The sequence below is a fragment of the Scyliorhinus canicula genome, chromosome 7 (genome assembly GCF_902713615.1).
Source record: "Scyliorhinus canicula chromosome 7, sScyCan1.1, whole genome shotgun sequence".
NCBI classification, from domain to species: domain Eukaryota; kingdom Metazoa; phylum Chordata; class Chondrichthyes; order Carcharhiniformes; family Scyliorhinidae; genus Scyliorhinus; species Scyliorhinus canicula.
The window spans coordinates 15645369-15662598 of NC_052152.1; the positions used below are offsets into that span (position 1 = coordinate 15645369).

Below are 17230 nucleotides of genomic sequence, written 5' to 3' on the forward strand. Positions count from 1 at the left end.
GATCAGCCAACTGGCCCTGAGCCCACTCTCCATCAGGCCAGAAAGAGGGCTCCTGATCCACCCGGGGGCTGGGCAAGTTCACTGAATAAGCAATTCTCAATCTTCTGCACCTTTTTTTCTAGGTAGCCCCGATGCATTTTATGTAACCTGTTCTGCGAATCACAAAAGTATCACAGATACAATTGTCACATTCACGGTAAACCTTACAGCTCCCTCATTCACTGAAACTTCTTCCAATCCAATGCTCTCTCCGTCCCCTAGTGAAATTCTGGGTAACCCAACAGGAGGAAACGCTTTCTTTGTCCCTTCATATCGCTTAGATAGATTTCAGTATCAGTCTCATTCCAGTAAGGGGATCATTAATCTCAAATTTTATCTGAATTATCCCACAACATTTCTTTGTCTTTCCCATCCAGCCGAACGGGGCATTGAATGTGTAAAAAAAAAACTTTAATTTGAATCAAAAAGAAAGCTCTTCACAAACTTAAATAAAAAGACAAGTTCAGTTCCCAGCTTTGGGCGGAGCCCAACTTTTTAAGGTGGACGGGACCAGTAATTAGGCAAAAATAAACCAAATCGTTATTTCGAAAGTTGAAATAGCGCATTTTAGTTTCTCGTCATGAAAAGCAAAATTAAGTGAATAAAGAAGATTTGTTTGGGGAAAAGGACGAAACGCAACTTTTCAGGGCCCAAATATTATAGACCAACTACGAAGATGCCGCTTAAACAGGCAGGTAAAGGTTCCCTGAAGCAGATGCTGTCCAATTATTTTGTTATTTTTCTTAACCATCAAGGGGATCTTTTCCCAAGCACATATGCTCCTGGCTGGAGCGACATGCACTGTTATAGCAGCGGCTCCTTCCCTCTCCACCTTAATAGAAAGCTCCGGCCAGCCTGAATCTATGTACAGTGTATCGCTGAGCTCAACAACAGCCGCAATTAAATATCCAACTCAAACCAGGGCAATAGACAGGCTTTGTGTTCCTGAACACTAATGGATCTCTCTCCCTTACTAAAATGTTATTAACCCCTTATAATGAAAATTAAATTAAAAAGGCATTTTATTCTGCAGTGTAAATTCTATATGATTAAGAAACAATTAATAATGACCACACATTATTGAGATGGACATGCTGAAACCCACACGGTTTTCCTGGCGTAGCTCCATCACTTTGAATCTAAATTTTACAAACAAGTGTGTGTGTTTTGGTGGGATTCTCGGAATTGATGCCCCCTGCTTCTTCCAGCCGCTTACGAGTGAGTTTCACAGCTTTGTGCTATTTCTTCAGCACAGATGTTGCTTGGAACCAGTGACTTGCTCTCGCGCTGTTTAACTATCCAGTCGTACCGAAGGGCCGAAGGGCCTTTGTGTGGTGTAAAACTCTGTGAACCTGTAAAATTCTGCCGTAACAGATAAGTGAAATGATGGAAATTAAATAAAAACCTAAACGTGCAAGCTCACGTTTTCGCGCATTCAATATGTATTTCTATATCTGTAATGTTACTTGAAAGAAAATAGTAAAGAACATCTTGTCTGCTATTTTTCTCAGTACTCCAAGTGTGAATTGTCAAGAGAACTCTCAAAATGGAACAAAACCAACTGCAGGTGGCGACTCTTAACCACACATTTATCCCAATCTGTACCATATTCCATCAACCTGTCATTTTTCACTCAACCTGTGCCGATTAGATGACGTGCAGTTGAACAGTTATAGATCAATAAACAGAAACCCAAACTATTTGATGTCTCCAGTGTAAGCAAGCAGGTTAAATCTGGCAACACCTTTCATCTATCATTCGAAAGCTATCACTTAGTGCCTATATTTACCTAATATAGAGATGTGAACTGGAGGCTGAAACAGGGAAACAGGCAGGGCCTTGACGATGCTTAATTTACAATCTTCAGAGCATTTCGGCATTTTACTTCCCGGGGCTTACAAAAAAAACCCATTGTATTTCGTTTAGCTCTGCAGCAGATCGTTTGTTGAACATTACTTGGGATCCCGATGTCACTCAAAGGCAGCGGGATGAGTTGGTGTGGGAAAGGGAAACATGTAACCGTGATGCAGTAAATGGGGTTTTTCTGTGACTTGGCGTTGAGGCACATTGTTGGGGCAGAGTAGAGGCAACTTGATTCTGCATCTACCCATTTTCTCCAGCTCACATATAGACTTTCGAGTTGGAAAATGTTCCATTAATGGCCAGTGCTGGCACTGACAACCTCAAAATTTAACTCCAAATGTTGTTTCTGATCTACATAAAACGTCAGTGCACTTCAAAAGGAATTTGTTAGATCACTTTCAGACACTTCTGATTTTCCAATAGAAAAAAAATCCTTCGCGACCTAAGTCAATGTACGTGACTTACCACCAGATGGCGCCAATTGTACACTTTTTACACGTGAACCCAGCCGACGAACTCCTCCAGCATTTCCTATGGATTATCTGCTGCTAATTCTTTGTCGATACTTTTACCAGTGAACCGCATACAATACCTTAATGAAATGAAAATCGCTTATTATCACAAGTAGGCTTCAATTGAGGTTACTGTGAAAAGCCCCTAGTCGCCACATTCCAGCGCCTGATCGGGGAGGCTGGTGCAGGAATTGAACTGTGTTGCTAGGCTGCTTTGATCTGCTTTAAAAGCCAGCTCTTTAGCCCTGTGCTAAACCAGCCCCACAGCAATGTGGACTATGAAGGGCCTCATCCTGCTTCCATTTACTATGCATACACAAGCTCTTGAGCCCGTTGGTGCTCACTTAGAGGACAAAAGTCCTCATAATGCAACATTTTATTTAAGCATTTGCGGGTTTATTAAACCATCACGTCCGGAATTAGATTCCAACCTGTAACTCATTCTCAGGTATCCGTTATTCTATGTATGAACCTTCTGAACCACTCAATTAGAATCCAGAATTGAACTCACCCTTGGGCATCCATTGTTATATTAATGAACCATCTGAAATCTTTGATTATATTCCAGCCTGTATGGTATGTATTGTTACATATTACATTTGAACGCTTCGATTTCAATTTGGCTTGTAACTCACTCCTGGGGTATGTGTCTATTATTCAACATATCTGTTGAATAAGGGGCTGTTTAGCACACAGCTAAATCGCTGGCTTTGAAAGCAGACCAAGCAGGCCAGCAGCACTGTTCAATTCCCGTAACAGCCTCCCTGAACAGGTGCTGGAATGTGGCGACTAGGGGCTTTTCACAGTAACTTCATTTGAAGCCTACTCGTGACAATAAGCAATTTTCATATCTGCAGTTAACCGGATGTTTAATGTCCACCAGGTGGCAGTGGATCACCACATTCTAATTCTGTATCGTCAAATCCGAATGACTGAACACCACCCTATGAAACCAATAGCCAAGAACAGATTTTTCATTGTCTAAAAGATTGGGGCTGGTTTTGGTGTTTTATTGACAAATTTACTGAATTATGTATCATGACATCAGTTGCAGGGTCACATTCAGGAAATTGGTTAACCATTCTTGACCAGCAGCAATCTGGGGAACTTGAGATCACGTCCCACACCACTCCGCTTGAGAATTCAAATTCAGTTCAAAATATTTGAAAATAAAAAGTGCGGCATCAGTAAAACTGATGATGATGCTGTTGGATTGTCAGAAGCTCAGCTGATGTCCTTTCGGATGGAAGCTGTAAAACCTGGCTTGTTTTATTTGTTCCCGGGACGTGGGCTTCACTGGTTAGGCCAGCATCTATTGCCCTTCCCTAGTTGGGTTCGATTCGCTGCTTGGGTCACTGTGCGGAATTTGCACATTCTCCCCGTGTCTACGTGGGTTTCCTCCGGGCGCTCCGGTTTCCTCCCACAAATCCCGAAAGACGTGCTGTTCAATGAATTGGACATTCTGAATTTTCCCTCTGTGTACCCGAACAGGCGCTGGAGTGTGGTGACTGGGGGATTTTCACAGTACGTCTTTGCAGTGTTAATGCAAGCCCACTTGTGACACTAATAAGGATTTTTTTATTATTATTATTATAGAATTCTTAGGTGGCTTGATGGAGAGTGGATGGTTCCCTTTGTGGGAGAGTCCAGGACAGAGGGCATAATCTCAGAGAAAGGGATAGCCCATGACTTGATTGGATTGGCTGTGACTTTGGATATTAGAAGTTTCATAACTCAGATCATCCATAAGATTCATAGAATTTACAGTGCAGAAGGAGGCCATTCGGCCCATCGGGTCTGCACCGGCTCTTGGAAAGAGCACTCTACTTAAGCCCATGCCTCCACCCTCTCCCTGTAACCCAGTAACTCCACCTAATCCAGTTCCCTGCTTGCAGGAGGAATGTTGGCAGAGATGATGAGGCAAGTGAGGATGGGCCGGGAGAGAAGGAGGGGACTGATCTGTTAGTAGTCCCACTGAACATTGTCTGTCGGAGGACCTATGGAGTTGATAATGCCAGTCCATCTTGGTTCATGGAGGACAGGCCATGCACAAAATCCACCTGAGTCCGCTGTCACTGAAGAAAGGCTATTTTAGGTGTGGTGAAGCAGGGCTGATGGGAGCCTCGAAACTTCCCAATGAGATTGGGGGTGCACGGGGCTGTTAATAGAGAAAAAAATAAACAAGATGATACATGTGGCTTCACAGCGCCAGGGTCCCAGGTTTGATTTCTCGCTGGGTCACTGTCTGTGTGGAGCCGACACGTTCTCCCTGTGTCTGTGTGGGTTTCCTCCGGGTGCTCCGGTTTCCTCCCACAGTCCAAAGACGTGCAGGTTAGGTGGATTGGCCGTGATAAATTGCCCTTAGTGACCAAAAAAGGTTAGGAGAGGTTATTGGGTTACGGGATAGGGTGGAAGTGAGGGCTTAAGTGGGTCGGTGCAGACTCGATGGACCAAATGGCCTCCTTCTTCACTGTATGTTCTGTGTTCTACGTTCTATGTTAAAGATAGACAAGTGGCGGACTTCCGGTGACGGCGCTCGGGAGGCGGCCGCGTAACGGAGGGCTCCCGATCGGGAACGGCATTTTCAGGGCTTTAGGCCCGATCCCAGGGTCCACGGAGGCGTCACAGGCAGGGAGAAGGCACGGAGAAGGCACAGTAGAAGAAGATGTCCAGGATCAGCAAGAAAACGGCCGGTAAAAGAACAGCTGAGGGCCCGTCGGGGAGTGGAGAGGTCACCACGGGGTCACCGGGGAAAAAGGAGACTGGAGCACCAGGGGAGGCCGCATTGCTGAAGGCTGAAGAAATAACTAAGGTGATGGCTGCAGAATTCGAAAGGCAGTTTACAAAACACCTGGAGGCGATGAGGAAGAAAATGAGGGAGGTTTTGAGTGTGCTGGTGGAGGAGGCGATTTCCCAGGTGACGACGGCTGTGGCGAGTGCAGTGGCGGAGGTGCGGGCGCAAGGGGAGGCGCTGAAGGAAGTGGAGTAGACGGTGGCGCAGCACGGTGATCAACTTACCTCGATGGGGAAGGAGATGCGGAAGGCGATGGAGGTGAACAACGATCTGCGAGGCAAATTGGAAGACCTGGAAAACAGGACCAGGCGTCAGAATTTGAGGATTGTGGGGCTGCCCGAAGGAGTTGAAGGGCCGAGGCCGACGGAGTATTTTGCCGCTATGCTGGCGAAACTATTGGGAGAGGGGGAGAATCCCTCCCGATATGAACTGGATCGGGCTCATCGGTTGTGGAGGCCTGTACCAAAGGCGAGTGAGCCGCCAAGGGTAGTGACTCTGTGCTTCTGTAGGTACAGTGTGAAGGAGAAGGTCCTGTGCTGGGTCAAGCAGAAGCGGGTGGTGCAGTGGGCTGGAGCTGGTATACATGTATACCAAGACTTTACGGTGGAGCTGGCGAGGAGGCGGGCTGCTTTCAACCGGGTGAAGAGGGCACTGTACATTAGCAAGGTGGGGAGGGCGGCCACCGCGCATGCGCTGGTTGGCACCGGCCCAACTGCGCATGCGCGGGACCCGAGTCTCTGGCGCCCCCTAACACATGGCGCCCCGGGCGACTGCCCAAGTTGCCGGTACCTTGGGCCAGCCCTGGTTAAGGGGATTGACTTTGTATTTGTTACCGTTTACTGTTTGGGGGTGGGGGATTTTGGAGGAAAATGTGAAAATGGAGAATAAAAACTTCTAAAAAAAAAGATAGACAAGGGGCAGAGCTTTGAAAATAAGATGAGTGGGATAATTGATGGTGATGTGAGATGAATGTTGAGACAAACAATGAAAGAACAATATTGTTAGTCACACGGGAAAGACTGCCAGTAAGAGAAGTAGCTATCAGGAAAGCAATGTTTTTCTTCTGTTTAACATCCTAAAGCTACCTGTGGCATTCTAATATGAAAAATGTTTTAATTCTAACAATGATTCAGACTGTTCCCCTATGTAAGGACCAGTTGCTGTAAAATGATTATTTATAAGCCTGCACTTTGTAACAAACTCCTGCTGCACATAACCACCAAATTATTGATGATTTACCACACACACACACACACACATAGAACACAAATACACTACACACACAGCCACAAACACACACAACACACTCAGACACACACAGAATACAAATACACTACACACACAGACGCAACATACATAGACACATACAGAACACAAATGCACCACACACATAGAATACACGCACACATAAACATAGAACACAAGCACACTACACATAACACACACACAGAACACACATGCACAAATACACATAGATGACACGCACACACACACTCTACACTCACACACAAACACACTACTCACATACACAAACACACTACTCACACTCACATAAACACACATACATGCACAAACTCACACACTCACACACAAACACACTACTCACATATACAAACACACTACTCACACAAACACACACACATGCACAAACTCACACACTCACACAAACACACACACACACAGTCACACACTGTGGCTACCAGGACAGGCCTAAGACTAGGAATACTACGGTTAGTAACTCACCTCCTGACCCCCCCAAAAGTCTGTCCACCACCTACAAGGTACAAGTCAGGAGTGTAATAGAATACTGTCCGATTGCCTGGATGAGTGCAGCTCCAACAGCATTCAACAAGCTCGACATCACCCAGGACAAAACAGCCCGCTTGACTGCTCCCCCTTCCATAAACATTGAAACCCTCCTCCACCGACGAACAGTGCCAGCCATGTGTACCATCTATAAGATGCACTGCAGTATCTCACCAAGGCTCCTTAGACAGCACCTCCCAAACCCAAGACCACTACCATCTCGAAGGACAAGAGCAGCAGATACCTGGGAACCCCACCACCTGGAGCTTCCCCTCCAAGCCACTCACCACCCTGACTTGGAAATATATCGCCATTCCTTCACTGTTGCTGTGGCAACATCCTGGAACTCCCTCCCTAACAGCACAGTGGGTGTACTTACACCTCAAGGACTGCAGCAGTTTAAGAAGGCAGCTCACCACCATCTTCTGATGGGCAACTCGGCATGGGCATTAAATGCCGGCCGAACCAACGATGCCCACATCTTGTAAAAGAAAAAAAATTACTGATACACACACACACATGTACACACACACAAACACACACTCACATACACACATTTACTCAAACACACACACAGACACACACTCATTCACTCACATTCACACAGACGATACTCACACTCACTCACACACACTACACACACACATTCACACCATACTCACACACACTCATATACACGACACATACTCACAAATACACACACTACACTTACACACCACTCACACACATGCACACACAAACACATGCACACACATGTACACACACATGTACACACACACACACAATATGCTCACAAACATATACACACACACAGATTCACACATATGCACACACAAACACACATCACAGACACACTGCATTCACACAGATGCACACACACACAGACATGTACACACACTTACATGCACGCACACAGATGCACACACTCACATGCACACACACACACGCATGTACACACACATACTCCACACACATACAGACACACACACTCACATGCACACACACACACTCACATGCAGACACTCACATGCACACACACACACTTACATGCTGTTGTTGAAAACTCACCACTATTCTTAGAATTCCCCCTATACCAAAAAGTGCCAACATTCTAAATGGTGAACAGGGTTTCTGTGCCGGCTTCAGTGGGTGCTATTCAGGTCAAACTATATTTTCAAGTTATCCTCCGGTATAATCCATACCACGGCAGCATGGTAGCATTGTGGGTAGCACAATTGCTTCACAGCTCCAGGGTCCCAGGTTCGATTCCAACTTTGGTCACTGTCTCTGCGGAGTCTGCACATCCTCCCTGTGTGTGCGTGGGTTTCCTCTGGGTGCTTTGGTTTCTTCCCACAGTCCAAAGATGTGCAGGTTAGGTGGATTGGCCATGGTAAATTGCCCTTAGTGTCCAAAATTGCCATTAGTGTTGGGTGGGGTTACTGGGTTGTGGGGATAGGGTGGAGGTGTTGACCTCGGGTGGGGTGCTCTTTCCAAGAGCCAGTGCAGACTCGATGGGCCGAATGGCCTCCTTCTGCATTGTAAATTTAATGATAATCCACGATACCTTCACCAAAGATTTCATCTACTTACCACTTAGTAGCATCGATCCTGGGTCCTGCATTGCTAAGTAAGTAAAGTAGACTTAGGAATAACCACTATTTCAGGTTAAATTAAGTTATTTTATTATTATATTTTTTATTTTAAAAGCTGCAACCACTTTCTTTACAGATAGGTAAAAAGATCTTGCTTCTGGATCCTTCTGGTTGGTTGAAGGGACCTTCAGGCCCACATGACAATCAATCTTTTAAAAATTTGGTCTTCTTTAGATGTATTCGCTGGTGAGCTCGGTTGCTATGTCCTATCTTTCCCATGTACCGAGCTGTAGGAGCTGGCTCTGCTGGCTGTCTGTGAGCTGACTCTGAGCTGACTCTGCCTCCTCTTTAAATTCTAGTCGTCCTTAAATGTATTAGCTGTTTTAGCTCGGTTGCCATGTCTTATCTTTCCCATGACCGAGCTGACTGTGAGCTGACTCTGCTTGCTTCTCTTGTTCCTCCTCTGTTTCTCTCCTCTCTCTGAGTTCTGGTAGTTCCTGCTCTGGTCTCTGGGTTTATATTCTCTTTCTAACAGTTATTAAGTTTTTATGACTTTATGTTAAAATAACTTTTATTTCACTTTGATTGTAAAAAGAATCTTATCTAAACATTCTAATACAACGAAGTATTCATTTTGACATGACCTCACCCCTCAGGTCTCTGATTACATTGTTTCCTTTGTGATGTTCAAAGTGCTTTGATTTCAAAGGGGTGTTACTTTTAATTCCTGTCATTTCTATAGTTTTATTTTCCAATTGTGTCCCCAGCTCATAATTTTGACTTTGATTTTGGGTCTAAATTATGTTTCTCGTAGACTGATAGTCTCCAATTTTCTTTTAATTTACTTGGTGTTCGCAGAATTTCACACCTAGAATTGTCACCGAATTCAACAGAACCTCCTCCTTTCCATTTCAGCTGCTTACTAAGATAGTTAATTTCAATGAAGGTGTGAAACATTGCTTTTAGCTGTATGCTAAAAATTCACTTAGTTATAAATTGAAAGGTTTACGTTTATCACTTAACTCAACTGAAACTCTCATCCATGCTTTTCCAGATGCTTACTAAAATAGTTAATTTCAATGAAGGTGTGAACCATTGTTTTTAGCTTCATACAAAATTCCTGTTTGGGAGAAGGAATCTGCATTTTGTAATCCTGCTCTTTGCAGCTGCTATTAACCCTTTGTGGGATCTTTCCCTGTATCCTCTCATGTTTCTCTCAGACCAGATATTGCCAACTTCCATGTTTCAAATGACACAGGTAGCCTTGTGGATAGCACAATTGCTTCACAGCTCCAGAGACCCAGGTTCGATACCGGCTTGGGTCACTGTCTGTGTGGAGTCTGCACATCCTCCCTGTGTGTGCGTGGGTTTCCTCCGGGTGCTCCGGTTTCCTCCCACAGTCCAAAGATGTGCAGGTTAGGTTGGCCATGATAAATTGCCCTTAGTGTCCAAAATTGCCCTTAGTGTTGGGTGGGGTTACTGGGTTATGGGGATAAGGTGGAGGTGTTGACCTTGGGTAGGGTGCTCTTTCCAAGAGCCGGTGCAGACTCGATGGGCCGAGTGGCCTCCTTCTGAACTGCAAATTCTATGAATTCTATGATATTTTCAATTCCAATGCACACACAGCAACACACACACACTTGCACACACACACACTCACACACACAGACACACACTCGTGCACACGCACACACTCACTCACACACACATGCACACACATTCACACATACACACACACATATAAACACACACTCGCGCACACACACAGACACACACTCGTGCACACACACACACTCACTCACACACACATACACATACATTCACACACACATATACACACACACTCGCGCACACACACAGACACACACTTGCGCACACAGACACACACACACTCACACACACACATTTGGTGTTGGGGCCGGCCCGGAGAAGGGAGCCACTGCGCATGCGCGCGTTGGTGCCGGTGCCACTGCACATGCACGGACCTTGCGGCGCCCAGTTTACGCCAGGATTAGCAGCTGGAGCAGCGTGCTGGTCCCCTGTAGGGGCCAGAATTGCTGATCCTGAGGCCGTGTTGATGCCGTCGAGAAATGCAATTGCGTTTCCGATGGTGCCAACACTTAGCCTCAGGATCAGAGAATCCCACCCATAAAGACACCAGAGTTACAGAGTTATGTGCTTGTGTCTGTGTGGCTGCTGAAAGTAAAATTGAAACTAAAAATAGATCGCAGGACACAGTTTCTTTCTAGTGATGTCATGGTGTAATCCCTGACAGACATACAAAGCAGGAGCAGAAGCAAGCCATTCAGCCCATCGAGCCTGCTTCACTATTCAATAAGATCATGATTGATCTGTTTGTGTTTTGAGTTCTACTTTCCCCATCTACTTCTGATAGCCTCCAATGTATTTACATCCTTCCATAAATAAGGAGACCAAAACTGCACACGGCATTCGAGATGTGGTCTCACCAATGCCCTGTATAACTGAAGCGTAACATCCTTATTTTTACCTTCAATTCATTTCATAATAAAGACAAATCACAACACACCTGGCACTACAAACCTTTTAAGCAAGTAACAACTGCTGTATCTGTGGGCTATGAATGTCCTTACAATATAAAATAATATGATGCCAGCCAACTTAAATGTCTAGGCAGCTTTCCCATCATATAATACATGATGTGCAATGTGAGTGGCAAGGTTACAAGGATGTGCAGAAAGATGTCTTACCAGGGAGAATGTGTGTGGGGCTCAGGACCAGTGCTAAGTGTTTCTGGACATGCATTTCAAATGGATGCTGAGCATTTGGAGTGCTGTTTAGACATTGCAAGTGGATTAAGAGGCTTGCCACTCATTTTAATCGAACCTGGAGCATTCACGAACTCTGTACAAGGTAGCGCAGGGCTTTGGCACCTGATTCACTGCAAAAATTTCCATCACATTATTGACCTCATGGTCTCTCAGCTTCTTCGGTCACTTGGTTTATGCTGCAGCTTGTATTGTGTTGAAACTGCAATGCTTCTGTGTCTGGCTCAGTGAGAGGTCTTTATTGAACTCATTGTAAATTGGCCAAGATCCCCTCATGGCAGAGGTTACAGGACTACAGCAAGCAAGATAGGACATGTAGTACCGATACATTCAAAACTCTAGCACAGCTGATTGCTGAACATAATGCATGTATTTTTTTTCTTCGTTCAAGTGCCATACGACCATAAGACATAGGAGCAGAATTGCACACTTGGCCCATCGGGTCTGCTCCGTCATTCAAACATGGCTGATATCTTTTTCATCCCCATTCTCCTGCCTTCTCCCCATAACCCCTGATTAATCAAGAACAAATCTATCTCTGTCTTAAAGACACTGAGTGATTTGGCCACCACAGCCTTCTGTGGCAAAGCGTTCCACAGATTTACCACCCTCTGGCTGAAGAAATTTCTCCTCATCTCTGTTCCAAAGGTTTTTAGTCTGAGATTGTGTCCTCTGGTTCTGGTTTTTCCTACAAGTGGAAAAATCCTCTCCATGTCCATTCTATCCAGGCCATGCAGTATCCTGTAAGTTTCAATAAGATCCTCCCTCATCCTTCTAAACTCCAATGAGTACAGACCCAGAGTCCTCAACCGTTCCTCATATGACAAGCTCTTCATTCCAGGGATCATTTTTGTGAACCTCCTCTGGACCGTTTCCAAGGCCAGCACATCCTTCCTTAGATACAGGGCCCAAAACTTCTCACAATACTTTAAATGGGGTCTGACCAGAGCCTTATACAGCTTCGGAAGTACATCCCTGCTCTTGAATTCTAGCCCTCTCGACATGAATGCTAACATTGCATTTGCCTTCCTTTTAAAAAAAATTTGGAGCACCCAATTATTTTTTTTCCCAATTAAGGGGAAATTTAGCGTGGCCAATCCACCTAACCTGCACATCTTTTGGGTTGTGGGGGTGAAACATGTAAACTCCACACGGACAGTGACCCAGGGATTTGAACCGGGTCCACAGCGCCGCAGTCTCAGTGCTAACCACTGTGTCACCGTGCTGTCCAACTGCATTTGCCTTCCTATCTGCCGACAACCTGCACGCTAACCTTATCAGAATCATGAACAAGGACTCCCAAGTCCTTTTATGCTTCTGATTTCCAAAGTGCATAACCTCTACACTTTTCCACATTGTATTCCATCTGCCACTTCTTTTCCCACTCTCCTAGCCTGTCCAAGTCCTTCTGCAGCACCCCTGCTTCCTCAACACTACTTGTCCCTCTGCAAATCTTTGTATCATCTGGCATCCTACTAGTGTCTTCCACCGTGAAGAGTGATGCAAAGTACCTCTTCAATTCCTCTGCCATTTCTTTGTTTCCTATTACTACTTCTCCAGCCTCATATTCCAGTGGTCCAATGGACATGGGAGACACAGGTTGGGCCATCATTTATTGCCCATCCCATAAGAGTGAACCAGATTGTTGTGGACATTGTCATATGTCGGCCAGACCAGGTCAGGGTGGCAGATTTCCTTCCCTAAAGAGCATTAGTGAACCAGAAGGGTTTTTACAACAGTCATCAATGGTTTCATGATCATCATTAGACTTTTAAGTCCAAATGTTTATTAAATTCACCATCTGTAGCGGCGGGATTTGAATATGGGTCCCCAGAGCATTACTCTAGGCCTCTGGTTTACTAGACCAGTGAAAGTACCACTGTGCCACCTACCCCAGTCCTACTCTGTTCTCTTTTATACAAATGGATTTCTCCAATTATTAGCCAAATTCTGTTACTATTTTGTTGGATTCCACTCCACAGTTATTAATTTTCTTCAACATCTTGTCATCTCATGATCAAACTGTTACAACAACTTGCTTTGATTTAAAATGTAGTGGGCAGCACGGTAGCACAGTGGTTAGCACTATGGCTTCACAGCACCAGGGTCCCAGGTTCAATTCACAGCTTGGGCCACTGTCTGTGTGGTGTTTATATGTTCTCGCGTCTGCGTGGGTTTCCTCCCACAAGTCCCGAAAGACATGCTATTATGTAATTTAGACATTCTGAATTCTCCCTCTGTGTACCCGAACATGTGCTAGAGTGTGGCGACTAGGGGCTGTTCACAGTAATTTCATTGCAGTGTTAATTTAAGCCTACTTGTGACAAGAAAGATTATATAAAAAAAAACATATTTTTGCCTATTGCACAAATGAGCGATATGGTGTATGAATTTCAGTGCTGGTATAATGCCAGGCCTGTTGGACTTCCAGTCCAGGGGATGTGCTGAGTAGCCATAAATCAGGTGGTTGTCGTCCATAAAACAGAATAATGGGCACTTTTGACCGAATTTAGCCCACAAAAATGGACTAAAACAATCCCTCACCCTCAACGACAAGATATAAGCATGCCAGGAAGAAGCAGCTCAAGAGGTCACAGTGACACCAAGAACTGCAGCAAGGGACAAGAGCAGCAGGCCAGCGGATCAGCAGACCCACGAGGTGAGGGGCCCCAGCCACCCTCGAGAGAGGGAGACAGGAGACCTGAAAAGAGAGCTTTTCACTCCCTCCCTCCCCCTCCCCATCCCCCAAGGCGATGGATGGAAGATGTTTCTCACCAGGGAACTGAAGGAGATGAGAGATGGCATTAAGGTAGAAATAAAGGCGGCAGTCAAAGTTGCAGTGTCAGAGGTGCTGGCCACCACGTAGCTGGCTCTCGACAGTATGGGAAGGAGACTGAAGGCACAGGGGAGCACAATAAAGGAGCTGGAGAAATCCTCACCAGACCAGAGTGACCGAATCGTCGCCCTGGTGGTCGAAATCAAGAGGTTGGTGGCGACCCAGGGGAGCTTGAAAGGAAAGATGGAGGACCAAGAAAATCGGTCAAGGCAGCAGAACATTAGAATAGCTGAGCTGCCAGAGGGAATTGAGGGCAGGGATCTGACCGGCAATTTGGCCCAAATGCTGGGTAACCTAGTGGGGAGGGACAGGTTCCCCAAGCTGCCGGAGATCGACTGGGCTCACAGGTCCCTCTGAGCCAAACCCCAAGGCAGGGGAGCAGCCGAGAGCGGACATAGACAAATTGCACAAGTGCCAGGACCGGGAAAGGATCCTTCGCTGGGCCAGAGAGACAAAGGCTTTTAACTGGGAGGGACATAAAATCAGAGTCTACCAGGACATTGGGGCGGACCTGGTAAAGCGCAGGGCTGAATTTAATGAGGTAAAATCGGCACTGTACAAAAACAAAATTAAACTAGGGATGCTGTACCCAGCCTGGCTCTGGGTAACATACCAGGGCAAGGAACATTACTTTACTGCCCCTGCAGAAGCAGACTAGCCCGTCCAAAAGAACGGTCTGGACAGACAGCAAGGGAGACAGCGATATAGAAGGCACCGAGGAGGCAGAGGAAAACCAATAGACAATCTTGCGCGGGACTGCATCGGCTCATTATGAACAGGGGAACCGGTTCGCAGAAAGGAGGGGACGAGTGCAGCAGAGCACAGTTTGCAGAAAGGAGGGGGTGAGTGCAGCAGCGCGCAGGAGATGGTGAGGAGGAGATACAGGGGACACCAACAGGAGGCATAGGAGGGGCTCAGACCGGCCCCAGGAGGTGGGCCACCACACAAGTGGGAAAGCTAGCACCAGGATGTATGAGTGAGGGGGGGGAGGGGGCATGATGCATCCTCCATTGGGGAGAGAACATCTGACGGGGGTGGGGGAGGGGACACAACACCAAGGAGGGGAAAACAGAGAGGTAAAGAGAGGGGGGTACGGGGAGGGGGTGGGGGGGGGGGGGGTGGGGTTGGGGGACAGCAGGAGTGGGGATGAAACAAATCCGTAGAGGGAACAAAATGACAGGGGGGAGGAAGGGCTCACCAGCCAAGCAAGATTCTCTAGCGGGCGATTAGAGAAGCAAAAGCAAGGGAATCGGCCCTCTTCTTCATGAATAATTTTGATACCCCAAAGACTGCGACTCTTGGGCACGGCTCCACCCTCACTTCAGCAGGTCTCTCAGAAATGTGGAACAAGGTGGCACTACAAGAAGTCACTTTGGGGGATTCCTGAACAAAGGGAAACCCCGGAGTTCAGGCGCTCACCCACATGGCGTACACACAGTTAGCGTCTAGGTTGTGCAGTCCCTGGACAAAGGGAAACCCCGGAGTGCAGCGGCCAGCCTCATGGTGAGCAGTGACCATGGCCATTTTGAATGGCTCCATTACAAAGGGAAATCCTGGAGTGCAGGGGCACATCCATAAGGTAAGTATGGTTGATCCTGCAGGCAGGAGGTGTGGGAGATAAACACTTCCCAGTAGGTGATCGACTCTGTCCAAGAAAGCTTTCCGTTCGATGTATCCTTCTTTTCCTCGGTTATAGATTGCAAGTTCGTCGCCAATCCCTTCCTTTTCTTTGAATGCTTCCCAGTCCACCTTTGATTTCTCCAAGGTGCTCATCTTTTGTTTCTTTCCTCCCATCTTTCCCAGAATGTTACCTATAGCACTTTGTCTCTTTACTCCTGAACCTGTAGGAACTCCCACTTCCACAGTTGCTGGTACTGCTGGTAAATCTTTTTCCTGAACTTCATTCTGGTTTTTAAAAAAGATTTTAGCTTCTTTGGAAGCCGCATCCACTTCTTTAGTCACCTTGACTTCTTCTCCAGCAAAATCAAACACCTTTGTGATTTTGACTTTTCCAGGTGCTTTGGGCTTCTCGGAATCTTTCACTATGTCCGGAGACTTGCTCAACTTCTCTTGATCTACTAATATGTCCTCTTTTCTGGAAGTTGGAGTAATTGCTACAGGTTTAGGCTTTTGCCCAACATCACTCAGGAAGTTGGCCCAGAGGTCATCAGCTTTCTTCTTTTCTGCAAATCGTCGTCCACTGTTGTGTGGGCAGTATGGTCACTCTCTCCTTCTTCCACATCATCACGCCGCAAACATAGTCCCCCTGGGTTCCTTTTTTTGGAAGAGATTCCTTTTCCTGCTTTCTTGAGAGCCTTTTTCTGGCAGTTTGAGCTGGAACGTGACATCCGGCTCAGTAACATGAAGCCGTGACAATCTCTCCGAAGCATGTTGTTTAATGTAAATGTATATCTGATCAACTCAGCACCAATTACCAGTGCCCCAGGACTGTGACTGTCCCACACGTTCTGTAAGCAATGTCCAGCCTTTCCTGTGGACTCCATTGTATTTTTAATTGTTAACTCTGTGTTAAAGATAAATGTTTTTTTTAAAATTGATCGATAGATAGTTGGACAGTGACTAATAGTGGGTCGTGGGACTTTTTTTATTTTTTAATGACTGCGGCAAGTTCAATGAGGTGACAAAGATCATTGCATGTTATACAACTTCATACTTGGGCTCGATGTTATTTGGTGACATTACTGTTCACTTTTGTTCTACAAGGACAAAAAAAATTGTACTTTAGTTTTGTGAATACTTTTAATATCTGCAATCTGAATCATGACGTTGCCAATGTGTCTATACAAATTAAAATGAAAAAAAAAAGGATAGTCACTTGGATCATTAGGCGACTTTACAGCCCAGTGAAAAGGTCCAGAGTCTTCACCCACCTGAAAGACATCAAAGTGGACAAAGTCTCCCTCTAAGAGGTGCACCTTAGGGAGAAGGACCGACTGCGGGTAAAGGAAAGGCGCTGGGTG

General features: G+C 45.9%; 1 protein-coding gene across 1 annotated transcript; it reads right to left on the minus strand.

The window, feature by feature from the left end:
* Positions 1-32: 32 nt before the first annotated feature.
* On the minus strand, positions 33-16469 carry LOC119968641 (craniofacial development protein 1-like; the record flags this gene model as incomplete). Its single annotated transcript, XM_038801265.1, has 2 exons — positions 33-152; positions 15873-16469. Coding segments are annotated over 2 exons (717 nt in total), but the record flags the coding sequence as incomplete, so codon positions are not given.
* Between the last annotated feature and the right edge of the window lie 761 nt (positions 16470-17230).